The sequence below is a fragment of the Fistularia commersonii genome, chromosome 20 (genome assembly GCF_037954325.1).
Source record: "Fistularia commersonii isolate RoL2024-O1a breed Wild chromosome 20, RoL_Fcom_v1.0, whole genome shotgun sequence".
Lineage (NCBI taxonomy): Eukaryota > Metazoa > Chordata > Actinopteri > Syngnathiformes > Fistulariidae > Fistularia > Fistularia commersonii.
In genome coordinates this window covers 967786-994027 of record NC_141303.1, presented here as the reverse complement: position 1 = coordinate 994027, position 26242 = coordinate 967786, and the positions used below count along the sequence as shown (strand labels likewise).

At 46.2% G+C, this 26242-nt stretch overlaps 2 protein-coding genes and 1 long non-coding RNA gene across 5 annotated transcripts; 2 read left to right on the top strand and 1 right to left on the bottom strand.

Annotated features, from left to right (window-relative positions):
- Positions 1-109: 109 nt before the first annotated feature.
- irak1bp1 (interleukin-1 receptor-associated kinase 1 binding protein 1) lies at positions 110-2094 on the bottom strand. Its single transcript, XM_086167580.1, has 4 exons — positions 1844-2094; positions 1102-1183; positions 882-1012; positions 110-810 (listed from the first exon to the last, which is right to left on the bottom strand). The coding sequence occupies exons 1-4, from the start codon at positions 2092-2094 to the stop codon at positions 555-557; spliced, it is 720 nt and encodes a 239-aa protein (XP_086023706.1). The 3' UTR covers positions 110-554.
- Positions 588-7279, top strand: LOC147222544 (homeodomain-interacting protein kinase 4-like). Of its 3 annotated transcripts, XM_086167627.1 has the most exons (10): positions 588-2129; positions 2777-3057; positions 3521-3710; positions 4489-4671; positions 4752-4930; positions 5025-5148; positions 5738-5839; positions 5933-5986; positions 6070-6227; positions 6526-7279. In XM_086167627.1, the coding sequence occupies exons 2-10, from the start codon at positions 3026-3028 to the stop codon at positions 6614-6616; spliced, it is 1113 nt and encodes a 370-aa protein (XP_086023753.1). In that variant the 5' UTR covers positions 588-2129; positions 2777-3025; the 3' UTR covers positions 6617-7279. The 3 variants fall into 3 exon arrangements, with proteins under 3 accessions (XP_086023753.1, XP_086023754.1, XP_086023755.1); XM_086167628.1 differs by lacking the exon at positions 3521-3710; XM_086167629.1 differs by lacking the exon at positions 588-2129 and having other exon boundaries at positions 3041-3057; positions 3521-3615.
- A 1467-nt stretch (positions 7280-8746) lies between these two features.
- Positions 8747-12081, top strand: LOC147222543 (uncharacterized). Its single transcript, XR_015107708.1, has 3 exons — positions 8747-8804; positions 9842-9909; positions 11320-12081. It is a non-coding gene; the product is annotated as an uncharacterized LOC147222543 (long non-coding RNA).
- Positions 12082-26242: the final 14161 nt, after the last annotated feature.

The window sequence follows — 26242 nt, the reverse complement described above, 5'->3', positions numbered from 1 at the left end:
GTGAGACTGCGAGTTTGTTGTTGTCTACGAAGGCTGCCTACAGCATTGTGTTTGCTTAAAATCCTCTCTCCCATTAAAAAAAAAAAAAAAAAAGACAAAAACAATGTCGGCTGTGAATCGAAGCCAGAGATGTGAGCGGATCTGGGAAGTCACGTTAGATTTTATTTCTGTGACGCCAAATCAAAACACAGCTTTATGATGACACTTTCCACGTAGAGCAGGTCCGGACAACACGCTTCACGATGAAGCCAACATTCCCCCACGAGCAAGGCGGCAAGGCGGACAGCCTTCTGCCTCCACCCAAGACAATTGGAACAATTAAAAAATAGATTGCTTTCATCTCAAAGTTACACTTGCGCCTGTGCTGGAAACCTGAGCACGGGAGCGGAGGAGCCTCTACAGTCGGCGAGGCGGTGTGTGTGTGTGCGTGTGTGTGTGTGTGACTGTAAACACAAGTTACACGTTTACTCAATCTTTTCACCCAAATTTCAACTTTCCAAACAATATTCTTTGATTGTTTTTCTGCACGACACCACTCTCTGTACGTGACGTCTTCAGAGTTTTTTCCTGCTTCTGTCTCTGAGGGTGAAAGAGACGGTCACCCGTGACGAAGCGGTGATGGTGGGCAGGCGGGGAAGCTGAGGAGCCGGAGCGTCTCCCTGCCCGCCGTCCTCCTCGTCCTCGTCCCTCCACTCCCGCGTCTCCTCCTCTCTGACCAGGAGGGGCGGCCCCAGGCTCTGACCCAGGAGCCGGCTGATCCCGATGGCTTTCTGCTGCGCGTTTTCCACTGCTTGCACGCACGCGTTCTGCCTGCACACACACACACAGGATCACATAAACGACAGCTCCTACATACAAAGACGTCTCGTGCTCGGCCTCACCTCAGCCGGCTCAGGCGTTCTGCACTGTGGTAGAATCGCGGCGCTCCCACGCTCACGCTCTTGTCCAGCTTCTCCAGTAAAACACAACAGATCCGCTCCATCTTCTCAAAGTCCGAGAAAGTGACCGTCACCTGTCGGGGTGTGCACACACACACACACCGGAGGTCAGCCAAAGCTGAGGAGCCCTCCAAAGTCTCCACGTTTCTTCCTGGTACTCAACCTCCGCGTCCATTCGGTAAAGTTCTGCCTCCCGGTGGAGAAACCTGCTCACTGCCGAGTCCTCCTCCCTCACGTCGTGCTGTCTGTCGGGTTTCGGATGGAAGATGATACATGGTCGCACAGGTGAGGGTCTATGCGTGGCTTACGACTTTTTAACACAGAGCACATTGCTCTGAATCACTTTATACTCTAAACAGGAAAAAGGTCTTTGCAACAAGCTTCATTCTGATGAGGGAAAAGTTTCAATCCTATTGTTTTTTTCAACCGCTTGTTGATTTCTTTACAATGTTAAGGTGAATTTTCCCCTCATTTTTAGCTAATTTTCTTTCTAATCTGCGGGTAATTCCGGAAAAAGTTTTAGTTCACGTAAGCATTTCCAGGCACTAATTCTATTCCGGCAGTCTTTTCTGATATTTTCGCTATTTTGTATGACTTTTTTTTTTAATAAAATTAATTTACAAATGCTTATTTTCTTGAAGTTTACTTAGATTATTTCCTTCCTTTCTATTGATGGCGTACCACCACAATTCTATCCAAATCACATCGTTTTCTGAAGGAAAGAAAAAGATTTAGCGTTGTTTTTTATGTTCATTATCTTTCACGATGTTGAAAAGCGGTGGATGATGTCACTTACAGGACGAACGTCAAAACGTAACGTCAGTTCGATGACGTCAGCCGAACGTCTGACGTCAGCCGAACGTCCGCGTTGACGTTCGGACATGGCGGCGTTTTTGTTTTTTCACCTAAGAGACTGAAGGATGTATTCCAGCCGCCGAGACACGCTGCCGGTAACCTCGCTGACCGACTCCTTCCCGCTGCCAACGCTGACCCGAACCGACGCTCTGTCGGCCCGGCACGACACCTCCGCCGTCCCGGTGACCTGGAGCTCCCGGTTCCCTCTGGTACCGCCGGCGGCCCGCCCGACGACTCCCGCCGCTTTCTCGCCGTCGGCGGCGGGCTGGTGGACGGCGAACACCCGGCTCTGGTTCTCCATGACTGTCGACGCCGAGCGAGCTTCCCGCTGCTATGGTAATGAGCGCAAGGCTGCTTGGGATTTGTAGTTCTTTACCGAATGGGCGCTAGCAAGGCGCTAATGAAATGAATTCCTCTTCGTAGTTAGCATTGCCAGTAACGCACTATTGAAAATACACCTTTCTTCGACAACTCAAGTTAAATTGCAGTTATATTAATTGGCTAGTTGCGAGGCAACAAAAATACTGCAAGGAGGGATCCTTTAAACGCCATTTAAATCCTACAAAGCTTTTTTTTTTTTACATTTGAAAATTGCTCCCACATCCTGATAACAGTGAAAGTACATTTTGCGTTGATTCCATACATGTTTCTATTTATTCCGTCGAATGAATCATTCATTCTGGATAGCACAACTTGGATTTTTTTTTTATATAACTTATTCTGACTTGAAAACAAACTTCCTCTTTTGAATTTTATTAATTTAAATATGATCAGAAACGCAGAGGAACAAAATTCTTATTTTACATTTATCAGCTCCGCTATGGACTGCAGTTGCATCACTCTCATGAAACCAAGCCTTCGTTTCATACTCGAGATAAGATCAACCTTGAGCCATTCTTTTATAGAAAAGCATTTCCAGGCCCGTTGCATGACATCACACACTCTGCATCCCCTATGTGACATCACAACTTCCCATTTCACAGTGTTTAACCTGCGTCCTGCCGTTCAGTCGCCGTAAAACTTCACAGAAGTGGAAGACCATGCTGACCGTGAAGCCGCCCTGCAGGCTGCTAAAGGGAAACTGCCTCCTCACGCCATCTGTGAAGTGTTGCGCTAACAGACACCGACTTGTGACCGAAGCCTTCCAATTGTGAACGCAAAGAAACTTATATTAGAGAGACTGGTGTGAAGCGGAGTCGCTATACTAGACTCACAAAGCGGAACGACCGAAGATGCGGTTTCTACATCTAATCGAGAACCACACGTAAGCCGTTCGCTTTTATTTTGTAGTTGCATATACCATTTGGTTACTCAGCGTCGCTAATTTAACCGCCATTTCCGTTGCGAATGATCTCGGTTTTGATTATGGGCAGATTAAGATACTTTTTCCCCGCTCCATCAACATAAAATAAATTTTAATGAGAAATGAGAATTTAAGAGGTCCTAAAGCGGGCCCTTGGGGAGTACCTCGTGTAACAGGATGGGGTTATAATTGGAGATTAGCCCACTGAATATAATTATTTGACTAATGCAATTACAAGCAATAGCTCACGTTGAATAATGGCTATTTAGGTTACTTTGTATGTGCCGCAAAAGCTTACATAAACCAAAACGGGCAAATTGCAGGGATGTGTTATTCACATGATAAATAAGACCTCAAACGCACAGCTCGAGTCTTTTTTCTTTTAAGGCATTAAACCAGTTTCCCCACTTTGCTCTCTTCTCAGCATTATGGGTTGGAATTTGTTAACCATTTGGAATTCTATCTGGAAGAATGAGTCCATTCCCATGAGGTTTCAGAGGCTGAGAACACTGAAATCAGGTGGCTCTGCAGAAGTATTTGAGTGTTTGGACGAGAAATTTAATCAGTCTGTGGTGGTAAAGACGCCTATCAAGCCGAATTACCACAGTAATGAGGTATGACTGTTCAATTCTTATTCCAAAGAGATTTGAGAAGAAGCGCTTTTGAGAGGTCATGAATAGATTAAGAACATATTTAGTCTAAATGTAGCCGTTCAATGTCACTTGAGATCAGCTGCACAAATCCGGTTCTAAAAAAAGGTCCTATCGGTAAACATTTGTTATCAGAATTTAGTTAAATGTCATGTTGTACTTGCCACTAGTTTGGAAACTGGGCCGCTCATACAGTTTGTCCAGGGAGTTGCAATTACAGATACAAATCCTTACACCGGCTGAATTTGGTGATCATTTTGTGCTGATAAACGCTATCATTCAGCACAAATGGGTAGTTTTTCTAACCTAAATGCTGAGTCTACATGTCTCGTTGCAGCGCGCAAGCTTGCAGTGAGAGGGCTGAGGATCTTAGTTCGGTAGCAATGCAAGGGAAGCCAAAAATAAGAACATTAAACGTCTTTTAGAAAGTTGAGGTATATCAAATGAGCCGGTGCCGTCAGACGCAACTGGAAAGTAAGTCTGTTTCACCCTCGTAATGATGTTGGGTTTACTTTATATAAAAAGAGGTCCTAAAGTTGATCCTCGAGGAATGCCGCATTTTACGGGAGCGTAATTAGAGGAGCAGTTACCAGATCCGACTCAAAAATGGGATTTTTTTTTAGACACGGCTAATTAGCCAGTTTGTTAATTAGTCGGACTATAAACGAGATCTCGTCGGGACCGCCTCCCCTTTCCCACGCAAACACACACCTAACGTGCTGAACTTGGCCCGTGTCTCCAGGTGCACATCCTGCAGTGCTTAATGCACAAAAAGCTGTACAAGTCAAACATCGTCAGGTTTTACGGTGCTCTGAGGAACAACAAGTACCTGGTGTTTGAGAAGCTGGACATCAATCTGGGCTTCTACCTCGATCTCACGGGGGTCCCGATGCGTCTTCAGAATGTTAGGACTGTCATAAAGCAGGTACACAAAGTCCTAAACCTCGTTGAACATGAGCACAAACTGAAAATCACATATATGGCAAATTAATGTTTTCTTTTTAGATGTCTGTAGCATTACTGGCCCTGAAAGGGATCGGCGTCATACATTCGGACATTCAGCCGAGCAACATCATGCTGGTCGATCAGGTGAGGAAGCCTTTCAAGGTGAAGCTGATCGACTTCAGCTCGGCTTGTTTCCGAACTACAAAACACAACTATGTTTTTCAGCAGCTGTGCTACAGGTATCGTCCACAGATACCGCCATATCATTCCGTGTGTTGCTCAAGTTCACGTTTGGCTCCGCAAGTATAACAAAGCTCTTTCTTCTACATTCAGGGCTCCTGAAATTATACTTGGGCTCCCAGTGTCTGAGGCCCTGGACATCTGGTCGCTGGGCATCGTGATGGCGAAGATGGTGTTCGGCAAGCCACCGTCCTCGGCCAAAAACGTGTTTCGATTGGTAGGTAGTCGTACCCGCTCTCGGTGACAGCCACTCAACCACCTCCGTTATGGAAATACCCGCCACGGGGTTTTAATCCGATTGGCCGGTTGATCGGTCGGCCGTCAACATGAACGCTAACTCCACGAAAGCGGTCGAACTCATTGTTAATTTCGGTAGAAGTACCATGTTGCCATATTAAGTCAAAATTCCCAAAGGGCGTGTTCGTAACTCAACGTAACCTATTCATTTTCCAATACATTTCCACAAGTAACTTGAAGTTACCTGCCACCGGTAGCCACCGCGCCCTCACACTGTGTTCTTCACTGTAGAACGAGCCACCACAGCAGCCCGAGGACGGTTTCCGTGTTGCTCTTCGTGGTATTCCGGGTATTTTTTGTGCGCGTGCATGTCCTTGTGTTTGCCGTCGGTTGTTAGAATGATTCATCTTCTCCTCTCGAGTCAGATAAACGACAAGATTTCCTGCAGAAAATATCAATGCTTTGAGTAGTAGCAGCAGTGGACGGTTGCCTCGTCGGCTATCGGACCATCAGTAACTTCCGGATTTCAATAATTCACACTGGATAAGTTGTTTTTTTTTCTGCTACAGCTGGAAGACTTGATCCACTACCTGGGACCCCCTGTCATTCTACCGAGGGAACCCACAAGCAACGATCCCAAAAACCTGCCTGAAATACTTGAATGCATCCAGGTGAAAACGCCGGCGTTCGTAGCAGCCCCTTCCAGCACTCCTCATTTATTGACGCGTAACTTTTTTTTTTTCCATTTTTGATGTCTGGAGCAGCGAGTGTCAGATGAATGTAGCAACAAGACCTGTTATCTGGACCAGGTTTACACTGTAAGTTCAGGAAATCGCATAGCGAGCAGCATTTTTCCGCTTTAAAACGTCTGGTTCATTTGAGCGTCATCTCCCCGTGACAGGCGAAGGACAACAAACCGGAAGGCGAAGTGTGGAAGCTGTGCATGCAGCTGCTGAGGGAGATGCTCACGTGGGACGACAAGGAAAGGATCACACCCAAACAAATTCTCGAACATCCGTTCATAACCTACAAGGCCTACCACGTGGAGTATGATTTCCTGTAAGTGACTGTTTTGCTACGGTTTTCACGTATTTACCCGTTCTACTAGTCTTAGCATTTGAAATGGCGTGGTGCTGCAGAGCTAGCGCCTCACAGCGAGAAGGTCCCTGGTTGGATTCCAACGGGGACCCTTTCTGTGTGGAGCCTCCATGTTCTCCTGCGGGAGGTTCCTCTTGGTTCCTCCCACTATACCAAAAACATGCAGGAGGAACATTGGAGACCTTGAGTTGTCCAGACGTTCGATTGAGATGGTGTGTCAATCTGATCCGCATATTTATATTATCGTTTTCTCCGACAGCTCAAAAGATGGACTACAGGATGGCGATTTCTTCGACGACCTAGGAAACCCGGTAAGTATGGGTAGGTATGATCCGCTGTCCATACACTGAATCCTGCAAGCCGGAAAGCATCCAGTTGAGTTATACTTCCAACTGATTTCAAGTTAGCATTAGCAGGAGCTAACTCGCTTGGCAAACTGACTTCACAGGTTTAGTTGATAAAAAAGCCACAAATATCTCATGTCTTGCACAAAGTCGAGTCACAAATATTCCCTGTACTACTTTCTAAATGCTCTGTAAAGTGATGACACACATTACATCCTGAGAGAGATCCACGCCCTCAAAGTATCTTGTTTTCTGCTTTTTCAGCTGTTTTTAATTTTAATTTTAATCTTTTTTTATTATTTTTAATTTAATTTAATTTAATTTAATTTTATTTTATTTTATTTTATTTTATTTTATTTTATTTTATTTTATTATTTTGTTATTTTATTTAAGTCAAGGTGGCGGAAGCTAGACCTCATACCTTCTAAAAAGCTGTAAAGGCGTTGAGATCCAAAGTGTATTTGTGAATTTATTTTTGTAAAATGTGTAAATAAAAACGTAACTTTCCTTTCTCTCGTTTTCTGACGTCCTCTTCATCCTTATATTTTGCGGTTTTTTTTTTTTTGAGATGTTGGACCGTGGCCGGTCACTGCATCTTTTTAGCTTGATGGCCATCCTCAGCTTCTGAACGTCCCAGGAGCATCTCAGTGTGCTGCACATTCATTAATGACTTGGAAAACAGTCATCGCACAAATGCTCACATCTGAAGACCAGTTTGTAGTTTAAAAGAATTACCATCATTTCCAGACTATTGAACACACCTGAACATAAGCTGCACTGACTAAAAATAAATCTATGTGTACATACAGGCCACAATGGTCTATAAGCCGTAGGTGTCCATGTTGTAACATAATATATTTACACAGACACATTTTTTTCACTTTTAATTAAATACTTACCGACATCATCCACAAACGATAATAATAATTATGTAATAAATACATAATAATAATTACATACAGCAAATATTTTTTTTCTGAACAGAGCCTGTAATACAGCTGATGAAAAATGTATCATTTTGTTATATTAATCATAAATAATACTAAACGTCCACCCATCCACTGCATCATCAACTACTGACAATTGAGCGCACCTGAATGGAAGCCTGAATAGAAGAAAATAAATGTATGTGTACATATATAGGCCACACTTGTCTATAAGCTGCAGACGTCCATGTTGTAACATGAGATATTTACAAAGAAACTTTTTTTTAACTTTTAATTAAAAACATAGCAATAACATCCACGAATCAACTAGAAATGCTGTTTTTCTGAACAGTGTCTGTAACACGGCTGATGAAAAAGATGAATAATAAATTACATCTACATTCCAGTCATTTTGCAGACGCTTTTATCCAAAGCGACTTACAAAAAGTGCAATTCAGTCACTGAAGATCCGAAGCACCAGTAGTCGGAAGCCAGGGCTCGGTGTGATTAGTAGGATAGTTCTTGGTGAACAGCTATGTTTTCAGCTCACGGCGAAAGATGGGCAGCGACTCCGCTGTTCTGACCTTTATCGGGAGTTCGTCCCACCAATGAGGAGTTAAATAAAATAAACCAAAAAAGGTAAGGAAAAGTCCATCCATGCATCCATTTTTTCTTCGTATTTGAATTGAACATCCTCAGAATTTCACGCTCGTTTCATCGGTCCGATGCGACCAGGATAAATGTTTTGGCGGCTTGAAGCTCGTTAGCCAAAAAAAACATAAATTAGCCGCATTGCTGTTCAAGTCGCAGTGCTCACAGCGTGTGATAAATAGTGGAAATGATCGTAACAAAGACTGAATCTTACAGGGTCACTATCTGCAAGACTGCAACTCAATTCTTCCAGCTATTGTTTCCCCACCAAGCCATGTTCTCCCAGGTATCTGCTGAGCCTCTGCTATTTAACCCTGTCGCTTCGTCTCCGTCTCCACTGGGTGGTGATCCGTCAGAGAGTCGCCGTGGTCCGAGCCGTCTCTTCTGCCCGCATCCACCATCTTCTGGAAGCTCCACATCACTTCCGTCTCTGGAGATTGTTCGTCAACCAGGTTTCCTGTTTCTGGTTTTGTCGGATCTCATCTGCTGGGTGTCGATTGTGTTTCTCCACCGTAAAGACTCCGAGACTTGGGGTGATATTGTTTGACACGTTTGATATCTTTGTAAGACGAGGAACAGCGATGGGATCACCACCTTATACTTCACGGCTGAGATGAGTAAGACTCCTAATTTTTATCTCTGACTTTCTGTTTTAAGTCGGACTGAAAATCTTTCGGTGTGAGTCCAGATAAGAAAGATGCCGCCATTAGATGCACGGCATGAGAACATAGAATTCTTCTCAGCGTGGCGTCTCCTTCATCTCCCGTCCTTTTGCTGGTTGCACTTGAGCGCATCGTGCTCCACTGCCCCTCATGGCTCCCGACGGTACCGCGCAGACTTCAACCCAGAGGACGGACGGAAGTTCCGGGCCGTATTCGCGTTTAACGCCGAGCGTAAACCAACCTTCGGTCGCGTCGGCCCTCGGAGCCCCGTCTTGTGGCCCCTCGTTTCATGTTCCGAGCGCACTTGGAAACCGCCAGAAGATCTGATCCCATTTTGGACGCCGGTTTCCCTTTGAACGGCACAGCTTGTTTGCTCTCCCCGGAGTATTAAACTGTGAAACTGGCTTTATAATCACAATCCAAAAATACAAGCCCATATTTGTTGTTATTGTCTCCAGTTTCGCCGGTCCCCTGGTATGCTCTGTGAAACCCTAGATCTGATGTGCAACTCCGGCCAAGAAAGATGCGGTGCTCTACAATAGGGGGGAAAAAAAAAAAAGATCTGTCCTCTCTCTGCTCGGCCTTCCTTTGCGGAGGATTCAAACAGCATAGCTGAGGGCTGAAAAGGACGCGGTGAATGAAAATGGCGGTAAATGATTCGTCCCGCTGGCGATCATCGGAACGTCACCGACCGCTTAAATAAACCGGGAGTCCGTTTTACTATCAGAAGCATAAATTATTTTTCCCCCACCCGCGGCTGTTTACACAAGCCCTGGCAGTCGGTTATTACAGTAATTGCCGCGATTAATCGCGTTTTTAATTCTTTATGTGGACGCCGGGGTGATTTAGCCGCCACGCATCCCCTCCCGTCTCGGTGAGAAGGTCCTGGGGGTGCGTGGATGGAGACTGCGGCCTCGACCGTAATGGTCCGGGTCTCTGGACGGGTCTCTCGCCTTTTTCTCCTCTTTCTTTTTTTTTTTTTTTTTTTTCAGACCGAGTAATAAAAGTGAGCGGCGTTGGAGGGCCTCCACGTCTCTGCGCAGACCGCACTCGGGGCCCGGTGCGTTTTTTTAATTTTTTTTTTTCATTTTATTGCAGCTTTATTTTCATATTGTCCAAGAAATCTCCAGACTCCCTCCCGCGCCCGCTGCCATAAATCGTATATTTTGACTGTATTTCTTCCACTCGGCGTTTTTTCCTTTATTTATGGGTGAAGGCGATAAAACAGGCAGCCTGCGCTCAGTGTGTCCACAGCTGTCATCTGTCTAGGACTTTATTGTGAAAGAGGAGAAGAAAAAAAAAAAGTTCCAGTCTTTTTCTTCTCTCTCTTTTTTTTTTTTTTTAATATTCCCCCACTCAACTCCCTCTCCCAGATGCCGAGAGAATGACAAAACACAATAAACGTAGTTTTTTTTCCCTCTCTTTTCTTTCCGTTGTTTACGTCCTCGGACACTTTTCTTTCAGCGGGCGGTTCTCGAAGCCCCGGGGCGACCGAGGCGGGGAATTCTGGGTCATAAATGCGATTAATTACATGAATAATCCTCGCCTTTTCACTTCCTTTGGTTTTACATAGATACGTCTTCCTGTACGCTAGCTGTTTTTGTAGCATGAAAGCGCTAACAGTCGCGTGCGATAACGAGGGCGTAAATAGAAATGGGAATCACACGCCGGTCTGGTTTCACCAGGACCTTTTCCATGTGTGTGTGTGTGTGTGTGTGTTTGTGTGTGTGTGTGTGTGTGTGTGTGTGTGTGTGTGTGTGTGTGTGTGTGTGTGTGTGTGTTAGGCGAGACCATGGCAGGCGTGCATTTTACCAGCTGCCAATTCTTATTTAACCGCTAATCCAGAAATGTTAACTTAAAGTCTGTACTTCCTTTTTGTGGTTCTCGGGTTGGGTTTGCGCCGGTCCTCCATGATGTCTGTGTGTCTGCGTGGGTTCTTCCAGGTTCTCCGGGTTCTTCCCAGAGTCTGGACCAGGGTGTCAAACCCATCCTGGTCCGAGGGCCGCGTACAAGGGGGCCGGACCAGTAAAATCGGAGCGTAATTACCTAGAAGTAACGCAAAGTCCAAATGTTTCCTTTGTTTTGGTGGAAAAGACAACAAGTAAATGATAGAAATCTTTCTATGTAAAGAAATGTTCCTTTAAACATTATATGAACAACCTGAGATTCATGAAGAAAAGTTTCCACAACGCTACGCCTCACTTCTGTCTTCTCACGTCATATCTTGTAATTTCTCCACGACGAGTCTCATCGTGGCACCCAAACTCGCTGCATTTTGGAACTGCGTTTTCACTTTTAAAAAGCAATTCATGATTTTCATGTATTTTTTCAAATTGTAGATTTAGTCCATTGGGTGTATTGGATCGCGGTACTGGTTGTGTCTCCCCGGAAGAATCTATGTTTTACTTTTGAAGGAATTTTGAATGAATGAATGAGTGAATGAGTGAATGTCTCTTTCTTCTACATTCAGGTCTCCTGAAACGATTCTTGTGCTCCTGTCGTCTGAGGCCCTGGACACCTGGTCGCAGGGTATCGTGATGTGTTTATTCATTGGATACAGAAACACCCGCCGCCGAGTTTGAATCCGATCGTCCGACCGATCGGTCAGCTGTCGACTTGAACGCAAACTCCACGAGAGCGGTCGAACTCCTGGAGTTTATCGGGCGTGGATACCCAATGATTAGTGTTCGCTTGACGTGCTTTCCAGACTATTGAACACATTTAAATAAAAGCAGCACCGTCTTTTCCCCCTTCATCAACAAACGGCTCATTTTTTGGGGGTTTCCGAAAACTGGGGCGACCGGTGCGAGGTGAGACCCGCCTCCAGCCTGATCAATAATTTATGATTGATATTCAACCCTAGAACACTAACGTCGGGGGATTTTCACCCACACAATTCTTGTCATGTGATTTTCATTGTGTTGCTATTGTCTGAGTTTCATGCGTCCTTGTGTAGCTTCAGGCTGCTCACTGATGTTATTAATTCTATGATTGTTTCCCTCCCATCGGCACGTCTATAAATTGATTAAAACTGTATTTTATCCAGGATATTATATTGGGTAAAAGACACCCAACGTTAGTGATGGTGTTACTTATTTTAACGTTAAAGGCATTGGTCCAAAGTATCTTGGAGAATTCAAAGCAGGAACAAATTCGACCGACGCTTGAAATCTATTCCGGATAAGGAGGAAGCTTTGTTTCAATGAAGGTTTGTTGCAGCAAAACTGAATATTTGTGTGTGAATGAGAGAAACCCGGCTGGAACGCTGAGGCTGCAGGGGGTGGAGATCAAGAAGGGGGAGAATTTCCCACCCACAAAAAATGACTAAATAAGTCTATGTGTACATTTACAGGCCGCACTTGTCCAGAAGCTGCAGGTGTCCAAGTTGAAACATGAGATATTTACGCGTTTTTTTTTTTTTTAAACTCTTAATTATATCTGCAGTGGTAGTATCCACAAATACGAACTGGAAATGCTTTTGTCCAAACAGCGTCTGTGACATGGCTGATGAAAAAGATGAGTAATAAATAAAAAGACAATCCATCCATTTTCTTCATCCACCAGCTGACGTCCATCTCGGTCTTCCTCCTGCGCACTAAAACCGTTAAAGTCGTCTTCTTCCCCGTCGGAACTGAACGGCCTACGTATTTCACGCTCATTTCATGCGTCCGATGTGACGAGGATGAATGTTTTGGTGTCGTGAAGCTCGCTAGCCCAAAAAAATCCATTAATTAGCCGCAAAGCACGTGGAAAATGTAGCGGCTTCTCGTCCAGAAATGACTGTTTTATCTCGTGCGCTGAAGCCCTTCCATCAAGAAGGTTTCTGTCCATCTGTTTCCATGTAAAAGTGTAAAAAAAAGCATCACTTTCCTTGGTCGGCTCTTGAAAAGTAGTGAAGATGTAACAATGTTAAGATAACATCATATATCCGACGAAAGGTGCAAAAAAAAAAAAAAAAAAAAAAGGAATCGATCACATGACTGTTCTCTTTAAAGATGGCGGCACAATAACAACAACATCTGAGGCAGGCTCATGTTTGCCAGAGTTGTGTTCTATGTAAAATAGATCATCTTTTCTTTTTGGAGCACTTTTGGTGTGCGGATTTTTAGTCGACCTTTTAAACCGGCCAGCGGACGTGTGTGTGTTTTTCTTCTCTGGCTTCGTACACACACACACACACACACACACACACACACACACACCATTCAGAGACGTAAAACTATTCATTCACTCATTCACACGTCTGGACAATTTCGAGTCTGCTGAGCAGGAAACCTCTCCTGCACATACACTCACACACACACACACTCACACACACACACACAATGCACGTGCACGCTCTCGGGCACAACTGAACCTGTTGTAAAGACCTCATAAAGACCCAACATCTGTTTATTGCAATGCCCGCCTGCGGTTTCTGCAACACACACAGTCGATAAACATCCACACACACCGAGAGCTGTGCGCGTCACACACGCGCAGGTGTCCGGCCTCGGCGCCATAACACAAGGCGACGACGAAACGGCGCGTGTGTGTGTGTGTGTGTGGAAAAGCAGGTGTGTGTTTATATATGCCGTGCATGGTTAGCGCTAATGATCCCCGCGCCGACACGCTCCGCGCGTTTTGCGACGCAGAAAGCAGCGGTAGCAGCGGCGCTCGCCGTCTCGCGTCGCTCTCTCCGGCTCCACGGCTCCATTTTGCCTCTCCGGCCTGCAGAGCGGCGCTTTCAGGGCCCGCCGGCGTTTCGGGGCGCCGTTAAATCTTCAAAGGGTGTGTTTACTACTGTAACTGGAGCTAGTCGCCATTGAAGCCGCCGCTAATGAGTGCGCTGCCTTCACATTACATACTCGGACACACACACACACACACACACACACACACACACACACGGGGGTGGAGGAAAAAAGAAGGATACACACACACACACACACACTCTCACACACACACAGGAACACATGTTGTCCTCATGGACGCCTTGGTGATCTTTCCCACAAATTCCCTCATTACTCCATGAATCATATCTTCTGCAGAGCCAGAGATCTATCAGGCTTTAACAGGCCTTTCAACACCCTGTTCCGTGTTTGTTCCCCCTTTCGATTCCCCTCTCGCCCAAATAACCGTCCCCGACACGTCGACTGGAAAGCGCGTCGTCTTCAGATCCCCGCCGTGTGTTTACGCGAGCCGCCGATCGCAGCCGTTATTGCCGAGTGAATTCTTCCAAGCTGGGCCAGACGTGAAGTTTGGATTATCGGTGAGAGATGAAATGTACATCCGAGCGGCGGCGAGACGGTGAGCTGTCTGTTGAAAGGCCGGGAATAGCGGGATATTTAATTCTCAGCCCATTCTTATAAGCTGCAGGGACTCTTTTTCAGTACCTGGAGCCTTTTCAGGAAGGTGACCGTTTCTTGGTGGGTCGGCAGAGGAATCGTGGACCGCAGCTCTTTCTCCAACTTTTACGATTCCATAGGAACTCGCAGCCGCTCCGAGATCGGTGGAACTCGTAAGCCGTGCACTTTTTACGGACCGACGAACTCGACATGAATGTACGAGAGAACCTCGGTTTACGAACGTCCCTAATCACGAACAGTTTGCCATCAAATTTTGACTCGACCTGCACAAACAAACCAACCCACAGGCTTCCCGTGTTGTAGCGTAGCGGCAATCGTGTGCGCTGCTCTGCCTTGTTTACATCGTCCATCTATGTGTTCTCCTGTTTTTGGGCTTTTTTTTTCCAGCAAGTTAGCCCTCATTATGACTCCTAAAAAGGCTAAAAGTGCTACTGATAGCGATGTTAAGAATGACAGTGGATCCGAAGCAGGAAATAATAGCTAATTGTGAGAGCGGTGATCTGGCCAAACGCTGTTGACACGGCTGAGTCAACCAGCGTACCATCCTGAGGAACTCTCGCTAAATACGCTAAAGACGGCTGATGTGGCTGAAGGGGGGCTACGTTTACGAAGGACTGTTATTGCTAGCTTGAATTGATGAAAGACAGCTTGTTGGAGATAGCATTAGCGTTAGCAATAATTATGTTTATCTTTAATTCCTTTCTGTATCTTAGCCACAAATAGAGGTTCCAGAAGAGTGCGGCATGTTATTTTGGTGCTGGAGAACGGATCGGCGGGGTTTACATTGATGTCAACGAGAAAAATTGATGAAAGAACAAATGAAATCTGTGCGCTGAGGTTCTTCTCAGCTCCTTTTTCAGCGGCGCAGAGGTCAACCTGGTTGTCTGGAGTCTCCGTGTTCTCCTCGTGTCCACGTGGGGTTCCTCAGGGTTCCTCCAACAATCCAATAACATGCAGGAGGTTCTTTGAAGACCAAAGTGTGTGAATGAGAGGATGAATGGTTGCGTCTCAGGAAGTTTCCCTGTGATTGACAGGATGAATGGATGAATGGATGAATGGATGAGCGGCGCATGTTGTGAGCTGCCACCTGGACGCCTCCTGGAGAAGCCCGAGACAGAAAGGTTCGGGTCGGGGAAGAAAAAAAAGAAACGACCAAAAACGAAATCAGATGAAAAACTCTTTAAGACGGAACCAAAATAACCGGAGAAACCGTTAATGGTTTCTCCTCATCGCTTTCCAACGACGTCCGATAACAAATTAGAGCGGAGCCGTGTTTGCCGAGTCCCGGCGGCGGCGGCGGCGGGGGAGCGGAGGGGAAGGCCGGGGCCGCCGCCGCCGCGGATGTCTGACATTCCAGCGTAAACATAAAAACAAACACCCCAGACGGCGAAGCCTGGGATCAGACGTCCAGCGTGGGTGTGTGGGTGTGTGTGTGTGTGTGTGTGTGTGTGTGTGTGGCACAGTCTTGGTCCAACTCTGGCCGCTGGAAGAACCGTGGAGATGATGTCTTTGTCAGTAACCTCGGTGGGTGTGTGAAGGGAGGAGGAGGAGGCTCTGCTTCAGAAATCCAAAACTCCAACCGTTTATTATTTCCCCGTTTGCAGCTGACTTGCCTTCAGGGGAGAATCTCCAGCGGTGACCCCTGGCCTCCTCCGCCTCCTCGTCCTCCTCCTCCTTCCCCCGCCTCGCGTTTGCGGTCGGAGATGTTAGAAACCAGAGGAATACGAGGGAAACGGGATCTGAGGAGCTTCTCCGGCCGGGGCTTTTCTTCTTTTATTGCGGCGGCGAAGGAGCGACGAGCGGAAAACAAAAAAACCCTCGGCTTCTTTTTCATCCCGATCCCGATGGAAGGGGGGAAAACATCTATCCGCTTTTTCATCATCTCGTTTTTTTTTTGTGTCTTTCCTCTTCCTGTTCCTTTCATTCCTCTCAGCTGTCGGGAGAGGCGGGAGTCTGTCGGCTGTACCTCATAAACACCACACACACACACACACACACACACACACCTTTGGGCAAACGTGCACAAACGCACCTGCACAGCCTGCCGGGAGAGCCTCTGCCAAGGCCTCTGGAGAAGGATAAACACACACACACACACACACACACACACACACACACACACTCTCAAAGGTGCATAGTGGACTTGGGGTGAAAGGTTAAATCTCCCCCCTTCCTGTCCAGACAGGCGTGGGGCTCGGCTCCCTCTGCAGCTCCTTTGCGTTGATGCTGCAGCTGCAGCGGCGGCCCGGAGGCTCGCCGGCCCCTGGAGGAACCTTCTGCGGCTCCCACAACCTTTTCAGGAGCGACGCGGTTCGTCGAAGCTACTAAAAGCATCTCGACTCAGGAGAAGCTTTTTTTATACTGGCATAATGAGGTGGTGGAACTCGTGAGCCACTTCCTGTGGAGCAACCGTTTTTAAAAAGTATCCTATCACCGCTCGGATGTTTTCTTGTCACTAAATGTTCCAGAAGCGGCCAGAAATGGTGAAGAAGCTCGAGCTCTTCTGGCCTGAGAGCCTGAGAGGAGCTCGCAGAGGAACATCTATATTTTGGGCCAGAATAAGTGCAGAATTTGCTAACGGCTAACGGGGTTTATCGTCGCGCGGGGAGAAGATAAAAACACTCCGAGCCATCTGATAGTCCATGGTCACTATTCCATGAAGGCTGTGGCAGCTTCCACCTCCATGTTGTCCACATCGTCCTCCTCTTTTTCTTCTTGGGTGGTTTGTCGCTCCCTCGCTGCCTGCGGGAATGCAAAACTAAAACGTTCCCTGCGGAGGAGGCTACTTCCTGGAACCAAACTCCAACTTCTTGTCCGAAAGCAGCGGCGAAACGCCGTTTTTCCTGAACTTCATCATCCGAGTGGACTCGGGGCGTTCGTCAGTTCTGCCCGACAGGGAACAAGAAGCCTCTCGCTGATCTGTGCACGAAGGAGCCGCCTCAGGCTAACGCTGCTAGCACAGCCGATGCTAGTTTGCAGGAACAACGGCTCCGGTACATGTTGGGTTTTAGCACGCCGGCACCCTGAGACATTGATAATTCAGTGTATCATGGGAAACGTACACCTGACAAACCCCCGGTGCAGTGTCAGATAAAGTATTTCCATTTTTCTGCCGGGCAGAGTCGGCGCGTCGGCCGCCGTGGACCAAAAACCCCGATTTCTCAATTTTTTTTTTTTTTTTTGGTGTGTTTTTTCCTTTCGACTTCTCTCAAGAGCTTCATTAAAAGGGCCCGATCTAATGTTACACCGATGTGAAAGGCCCCGGCCAAAGATCCCCATTAGTCACTGTTGAAAGCGTCGCCACGGCAACAGCCCGGGGGCCTCCGCGTTAAATCAACAGGAAAATAACGGGCTTTTTCATCGCGCACGACTATATATCTGGATATTGTTTCATGCGTTTCAGCTCATATATGTAATTTATCCTGTGATAGTCAGATGTGGACACACATCTCCACATGCATGTGTGTGTGAGTGTGTGTGTGCGTGTGTGTGTCACCCCTGAATCCCTGAAAATCCAGCGTATTTAAATGCTGCTCTGCCTGAGACGGGTGGGGGGTTTCTCTGCAGTAATGGCCTGCAACGCTGCGCCGTGCCGAGATTAATGTGAAGACTTATTGATGTAATGACGGGGCGGCGGTGGCGGCGTTGGCGGTGGCCGTGGCGGCGAGGGGCGGCGAGGGGCGGCGAGGGGCCGCGGTTTGGGCCCGTCTTTCGGCGTGCACCACGTGGACTGAAACACATGATATTAATTGGAGGGGGGACCCCTGGAATTGTGCATTTCTAAATGAAAATACCTGTGTTTAGGTGTGTGCTGATGTGTGTGTGTGTGTGTGTGTGTACGTGTGTGTATGACATTGTATCCACACACGTGTGTGTTCGGCCGCCCGGTGCTTTTCCCCGGTTAAAGGGCAGGGCGGCTCTTTCCGAGACTGTGGGACAGCCTGGTTGGAGGCGACTTGGAGGGAGGCAGAGTAAACACCAGCAAAATTAAAGTGGTACTTTCACTTGTGTGTGTGTGTGTGTGTGTGTGTGTCTTAGCGCCTTGTCCCACAAGGACCAGCAGGTGCTGACAGGACCTCCTTCATCTCCTGAATCCCCTCTGTATTTCATCTGTGTGTGTGTGTGTGTGTGTGTGTGTGTGTCGCAGCGTGGGTCTGATGCGGAGGTGATTGACAGCTGGATGTTCTCAGAGCCGATTGAGAGCAGTTGTGGGAAAGAGAAGGACCTTACAGCCTCGCAGCGCTCATCCCTCAGGGTTTTCTTTTTCTACAGTGAGAGAGGAGGAAGAAGAAGAGGAGGAGGAGGAAGAGAGAGTCTAAACAGAATAATACGATACGCTGAGACGAGGCTCCAGCGACGCTGCCGGCACAACATGGATGGAAAAGGTCCTGGATGTTTGTCTCCCTCTGTTTGTTGGTTCAAGAAAATAGAAACAGAGCATCAGTTTGAACAGATCTTTACATGGTACATTCAGAAGTTACTGGATGGATGGATGGATCAATATAAAGATAGAAATACAGGGACATGATAGATAGATAGATAGATGACATTAAAACACAGATAGGATACAATGAATAAAAAAATAATACAACAGAACTTTACATGGTACATTCAGAAGTTACTGGATGGATGGATAGATAGATAAATGGATCAATCATGAATGGACAGATAGATAAGTGAATTGATCAATATAAAGATAGAAATACAGGTACATGATAGATAGATAGATAGATAGATAGATAGATAGATAGATAGATAGATAGATAGATAGATAGATAGATAGATAGATAGATAAGATAAGAAAACACAGATAGGAAACAATGTATATAAATATAATACAAATATAATATAATAAATACATATAATAAATACAATTATATACATTTCAAATGAAAACTAAGGCTGTATTGTGATCAATCAATGACTGCAATTTTTTTAGAGTTAAAACTTTTTAAAGCTGAAAAGTCCGTGATGTCCGCGAATGCGTCCTTGGCGTCCAGGTGAGAGGAGCGCTCTGATTGGCTGAGAGCAGCGGCGCTTCCCGCCGGCTCTTCCGGTGTTATTATCAGGGTGGAGTCGGTGGACGAACCGGAAACATGGGAGCGGAAGTAGACCGGAAGCGTTGACAGGTACGCTCACCTGTTCACAGACACGCGTGTACACGTGCACACGCACAGTCGTGGATATTACCCCCCTCCACACACCTCCATCAGCGCACCTGCAGGGCCTCCTAAGGTAGGACCGAATCTCTCCTGCGCAAATATTTGCAAAACCAGTGCAGGTTTTTGTGTGTGTGTGCAGAATTCGCAAAGATTCCATGCACACACAGGTGTGTGTGTGTGTGTGTGTGTGTGTGTGTGTGTGTGTGTGTGTGTGTGTGTGTGTGTGTGTGTGTGTGTGCGTGCGTGTGTTTGGTTGTGCAGTCTGAGCTGGAGGAAGAGCGCACTGTTTTTATTGGAGCGGGTTTGTGTTTGTGGCTTGATGGGAAAGCCCTTTGACCGAGAGACTTGCATTTCCAGCATCCTGCCTCTGCTCCCACCCCTCAATGAAAAGGAGTGCGATTACATGAATACTTAAAACGCGCTGCAAAAGGAGAAACAAGAAGAAGGAGGGTTTTTTTTGTTGTGTTTGGCGGGTTTTGGATCTTTCTGTTCATCCGGGCTCTTTGGGATTCTGACTTTAGATCTGAAAGCCAAAGTCGATCAAAGTTAAGTTCTTGGCTCGCGCTGCTCTCCCAGAGAACCCGCTTTTATTTGCAACGCTTTCAGTTTTTTTTTTTCATTCTGCTTCTGCTCTGATCGCCCGCTGCCCTCAGATGAGGACGCGAGGTCGCTACGTTCTCACGTTGTGTTCTCAGATGAGAACCTGATGGAGTTGCATCAGGTAGCTACCTTTATGTACTCAGATGAGCATGCTGTCTTGCTACATGCTCACATGCTTTCCTCAGATGAGGACAGCATGTAGCTTCATGCTCATATGTGGACATGGTGTTGCTTCATGCTCAGATGGTGTCGCTACATGCTAATGCAGTGTCCACAGATGAGGACGTGGTGTTGCTGAACGCTCAAATGGTGTCCTTGGATGAGGACATGGTGTTGCATCATGCTCAGACGGTGTCGCTACATGCTAATACAGTGTCCACAGATGAGGTAGTGGTGTTATTAAATGTTTAAAAGAGGATGGGGTGTTGCTAAATGCTGTCCTCAAATGAGGACGGGTTGTAGCTACATGCTAAGACAAAAACATGGTGTTGCCTCATTCTCTGATGGTGTCGCTGAATGCTATCACAGTGTCCCAGATGAGGAATTGCGTTGCTACATGCTCATATTGTGTCCTCAGGTGAGAATGCATGCTCTGTCCTCAGATGCTAACATGGTATTGCCACATCGCTAGCATGATGAAGGTGTTGCTTCATGCTCGGATGGTGTCACTATATGCTAACACAGCTTCCTCAGCTGAGGATACAGAGTTGCTTCATGCTCAGATGGTGTCGCTACATGCTAACATGGCATCCTCAGCTGAGGATGCAGTGTTGCTACGTGCTGCTACATGCTCAGATGGTGTCCTCATATGAGTACGTGTTACTGCTTCATGCTCAGATGGTGTCGCTACATGCTAACATGGCATCCTCAGCTGAGGATGCAGCGTTGCTACGTGCTGCTACATGCTCAGATGGTGTCCTCATATGAGTATGTGTTACTGCTTCATGCTCAGATGGCATTGCTACATTCTAGCACGGTGTCCTCGGCTGAGGATGCGGTGTTGCTACGTGCCGCTACATGCTTAGATGGTCTCCTTAGATGAGGATGTGATGCTGCTACATCATGCAACATGCTCAAATGGTGTCCTCATATGAGGACTTGGTTTCGCTTCATGCTCAGATGGTGTCGCTACATGCTAACATGGCATCCTCAGCTGAGGATGCAGTGTTGCTACATGCTGCTACATGCTCAGATGGTGTCCTCATATGAGGACGTGTTACTGCTTCATGCTCAGATGGCATTGCTACATTCTAGCACGGTGTCCTCGGCTGAGGATGCGGTGTTGCTACGTGCTGCTACATGCTTAGATGGTCTCCTTAGATGAGGATGATGTTTCTACATCATGCAACATGCTCAAATGGTGTCCTCATATCAGGACGTAGTTTTGCTTCATGCTCAGATGGTGTCGCTACATGCTAACATGGCATCCTCAGCTGAGGATGCAGTGTTGCTACATGCTGCTACATGCTAAGATGGTGTCTTTGGATGAGGATGCAGTGTTGCTACATGCTGCTACATGTTCACGCGGTGTCCTAAGAAGCGGACGCTATGTTGCTCCATGCTCACGTGGTGGATGTAGCATGTCGCTAGAAGCTGCCGCATGCTCACGTGGACGTCTTGGAGTCTGGCTTCCTGCTCCGAGTCTGGACGAAAGCCTGAAGGCTGCTCATTTTTTACTGCTGGATTTTATGCAAACCACTCAACCGATATTGCGTCCCAGCGTTTATAATTACGACGACAGTTTATTGAAGGAAAGACATCTTAACATTTTAATATTCTGGAAATGAGATGTTTCGTAAGACGTTAAAAGAACTCCATTCATTACGGCTGTTTTTTCGCTGTGCTTTAGAAATCAACACAAATGGGTTTTATATCCAAACAAATGGGAACACTAGGCCCCCCTTCCTTTATTTACTTTAGAAAACAGGATCTAAGTCTTTTATGTCCCGTTTTCTGGAAAACCTATTACAGAAACACACAATATATATATAGCGTTTCTTTAATGTTGTCCAGTGGGACGCTAAAGTTATCATCTTCTTCTCCTTTCGGCTTTTCCCTTAGGGGTCGCCACAGCAAATCAACTTATATAACATTAAAATGCTTTTACATAATGACAGAATTGGACTTTTGACAAACTGAGACACATGATCTGCACAGTGATGGCTTAACTCTGTAACTCTCCTTCAATAACAGTTCAGCACCGGACTTGATCGAGTATTGTTCCGATTCTTCCGTCGTACTTCACCATCGCGAGTATCGCGGTCCTTAATAATCATGTTTTTATTCTGAAATCCATATTTTCCATTGGAATTCTACACAATCGATAGGTTGAATCCACGTCTGAGCGGATCTTTGAGCGGACGTGGAACTCGACGGCGACGGAGGACGTGTGGATGTCTTGCCGTCCCGAAAAGAGATGATTTCAATCCGTTGGCGGTCACACCGGTGCGGACTGATGCCATCAATATGATCCATATTTCATCCGGACCTGTGAGACACAGCTCATACACTGGCTCCGGTGGATCTGAAAGATCATGTAGTGTAGCTGAAGCAGCCTCTCATTACATGCTACTTATATGCTAAATACACCCAGTATTTAGCCCATAAGCAGCATGTGATCTCCATGTTGACTATTGACACGCTTCTTATCTTACCACCTTATTTGTTGCTGGGTTAAACATAATAATAATAATAATAATAACCCTTCTGGGTAACATCTGATGGCCCCCAGATGACCAAAGTAATAATATCACAACAATAGCACTTTCAACTTGCAAAATACACATTTTATTGCCTGTTTATATATTGTATAGTTATTTTATTGCCTATCTGTATATTTTACATATATTGCCTATTTTGTACAGTTTTGTTTGCATTGTCTTCCCAGGACTATAGATGGAAATTAGCAATGAGCTACAATCTGGTACAAACATCTCTGCCTCTGTGCTTAATGTAATTGTACACTGTCCTGATAAACTTCTAAACAAACAAACAAACATCTCAGTACCATCCCAGTGACCACCTACTTGTGTAACTTAGTATTGTTTTAACTTTTTTTTTTCTCCAATTTTCCATTTGTTGTTTAAGTGCAAGAGGCCAGGTCAGGGGTGTCAAACGTACGGCCCGCGGGCCAGTACCGGCCCGCCAGGGGGTCCGATCTGGCCCATGGAATAAATCTACTATTTGACAAAATATTTAATCATGAAATACTTTTTTTAAAATAAAAATGCAGTTCCGATATTGTCTGCTAGCGGAGCTCTGTTTTAGTCAGTGTTAGCAAAATGGCACAACACTATGTGACTCACAATGTCCAGCAGATGGCGGCGATGCTGCTTCTGTTTCGGTAAATAGCCTTTTTTTTTAGAAATGTAGCTGCTTTTCCGTTGGATCCGACAACCTCATCAACAAGATGTCGGCGAGTGTCGATGCCACGATGAGACTCGCCGTGGCAAAAAAAAAATACAACAAAATAAAGTGAGACGACGGAAGTGAGGCGTAGTGTCGTCTAAATTGCACTTTTCTTAATGAATCTCAGGTTGTTCAGCATGTATTTTTTTAAAAGAACAGTTCATTACATATCAAGATTTTTATCATTTACCCGTTCTCTTTTACACCAAACAAAGGAAAAATTTGGACCGAGTGTTACATCTAGGTAATTATGCTCTGATTTAAAATGGACCGGACTCTTTGACATTAAACTAGGCCATACGTGGCCCCTGGACCTAAATGAGTTCTGCACCCCTGGGCTCGGTGGTGCAGTAGTTCTTCCACGTCACAGCAAGAAGGTCCCTGGTTGGATTCCATGAGATTCTCCATGTTCTCCCCGTGTCTGCCTGGGGTTCCTCTGGGTTCCTCCGGGTTCCAAAAACATGGGGTTCACTTGAGCTCCTAACTAGTCAGCTTCATAGAATAATTGCCAAAGTCAATTTTTGACTTCTTCGAGGTCCTGTCACCTATCCTGACAGACCCGGGTCGGCCAGTCAGGAAGTCCAGGAGTCACCGAGGGCGGGTGCAGGACAAGGGTCGACATTTTGTGTAAGAGTTTGTGGGCTATGGCTGACAAATATGTATTGGAAATGTTTTCCAAACAGTGGCTGTAACACGACTGATGGAAAAAGATGAATTATAAATAAGACAAAGAAAAGTCCATCCATTTTCTATCCCCACTTTGTCCTCCAGCGATCTTGGTCTTCTTCCCGCGCACTAAAACTATTTGAGTCGTCTTCTTTGGTGTTGGAATTGAACGGCCTCAGAATTTCACGCTCATTTCATGGGTCCGATGTGACCGGGATAAATATTTAGGCAGCATGAAGCTCGTCAGCCCATAAATTTGCCGCATCATTGTTTTAGCTGCTGGCCAAAGCGTGTGAAAGAAGTTGCAGCTGATGCTTCGGAGAGTGTGGAAAAGAGGTAAAGAAACGGGTTCAATCAGGTCGCAATGGGCGGAGAAGAGGGTCATTGGTACGAAGAGGTAGAAGACTATCGGCCAGAATGACAGGAAAGGTGGAGGAGACAGTGGTGAGACCAGTGATGCTGTCTGGACTAGAAACAGTGACATTGACCAAAAGACAGAAGGTAGAGCTGGAGGTCGCAGAGATGAAGATGTCAAGATTCTCTTTGGGAGTGACCAGGATGGAGAGGATCAGGAAGGACCCCATCGTGTTGGATGTTTTGGAGAGAAGGTCAGAGAAGCCAGACTGAGATGGTTGGGTCATGTGCAGAGGAGGGAGAGTGGGTATATTGGTAGACGGACGCTGGAATTGGAGGTCTAGAGGAAGACCAAAGAGAAGATTGATGGATGTTGGGAGAGAGGATATGAAGGTAGTTGGTGTGAGAGGAGGATCCAGAGAATAAGGTTAGACGGAGAAGGTTGACTTGCTGTGGAGACCCTGAAGGGAAAAGGCCAAAGAGATATTTATCACAAGGGTGCAGGACATGTATGACCCAGACAAAGTGATGACTGAGATGGTTTGGAGATGAACTCTGCCTGACAACTGAAGATCTCCCGTCCGTGGCGTCGGCGGACGCAAACGGGGCGGGGCGGACCGGGCGACCGGCCATCTGGGTTTGGAGGTGTCTTTTAAAAGGCAGAGGTGTAAATCTACCGGCCATGTGCTGGACGGGATGTCTGTTTCTCCCTGGCTCGCAGACCTGCTCGCAGATCAATAAAGTTAACTCAAAACATTCACACTCTGCCATCTGAAATCAACCATTTAATGACTCGCTGTTCCTGTAAAAAGTGGAAAAGGCCCCTTCAGAATTATTAGAAAGGAGGGAGAGTAGAATTCCAGAGAGGAGGAAGTCGGGGGTCGGGGGGGCGGGTGGTGGGAAGGAGTCAGAACTATTGGGTTTCTGTTTGGATTCATTTCAGAGGAAACACGTGAAGAGCCAAAGGGTGCATCTCGACGAAATGCTTGAACCGCGACCAGATCTTTTCATCTAATCTTTTTTTAATTCTTTAACGACAAGCCGTATACAGATGGTCGACACTTTGTCAGTCGGAGTCAGTCTTTGACTCCAGTTAAAATCCAGTCCGATCGGGAACATTTATGAGCTGGAGATGCTCCTTCGTGGTTTGCGTCGTCTCCACGTTGTCTGCTGGGGTTCCTCCAGGTTCTTCCAGGTTCCTCCCAGCGTCCAAACACCTGCAGGAGATTCGTTGGAGCCCCTGGATTGAAGAACATGTGAAGGAACGGATGATAAGATCAACTTTAGTGATCCCCATCGGGGAAATTCTTTTGTCACAACAGTTATAATGTCAATAAATATGAATCTATACTAATTGAGAATTAAAAGACATCCACAAATAAATAGACACCAGAGAAAACAACAGAAAAGGCAGCAGAATGGGAGGAAAAGAAAAGACAGTAAAGGTGACTATAGCAATGGGGAAAAAAAATAAATGAAAATACTGTTCCAATGACCAAAAGACAGCAGGCAGAACTAGAGGTTGCAGAGATGAAGATGTTGAGGTTCTCTTTGGGAGTGACCAGGATGGAGAGGATCAGGAAGGAGTCCATCAGAGGAACAGCACATGTTAGATGTTTTGGAGAGAAGGTCAGAGAAGCCAGACTGAGATGGTTGGGTCATGGACAGAGGAGGGATAGAGAATATATTGGTAGACGGATGCTGGAATTGGAGGTCTGGAGGAAGACCAAAGAGAAGATTTATGGATGTATGGACGAGGATATGAAGGTAGTTGGTGTGAGAGAGGAGGATCCAGAGAATAGGGTTAGATGGAGAAGGTTGATTTGCTGTGGTGACACCTGAAGGGAGAATCCCA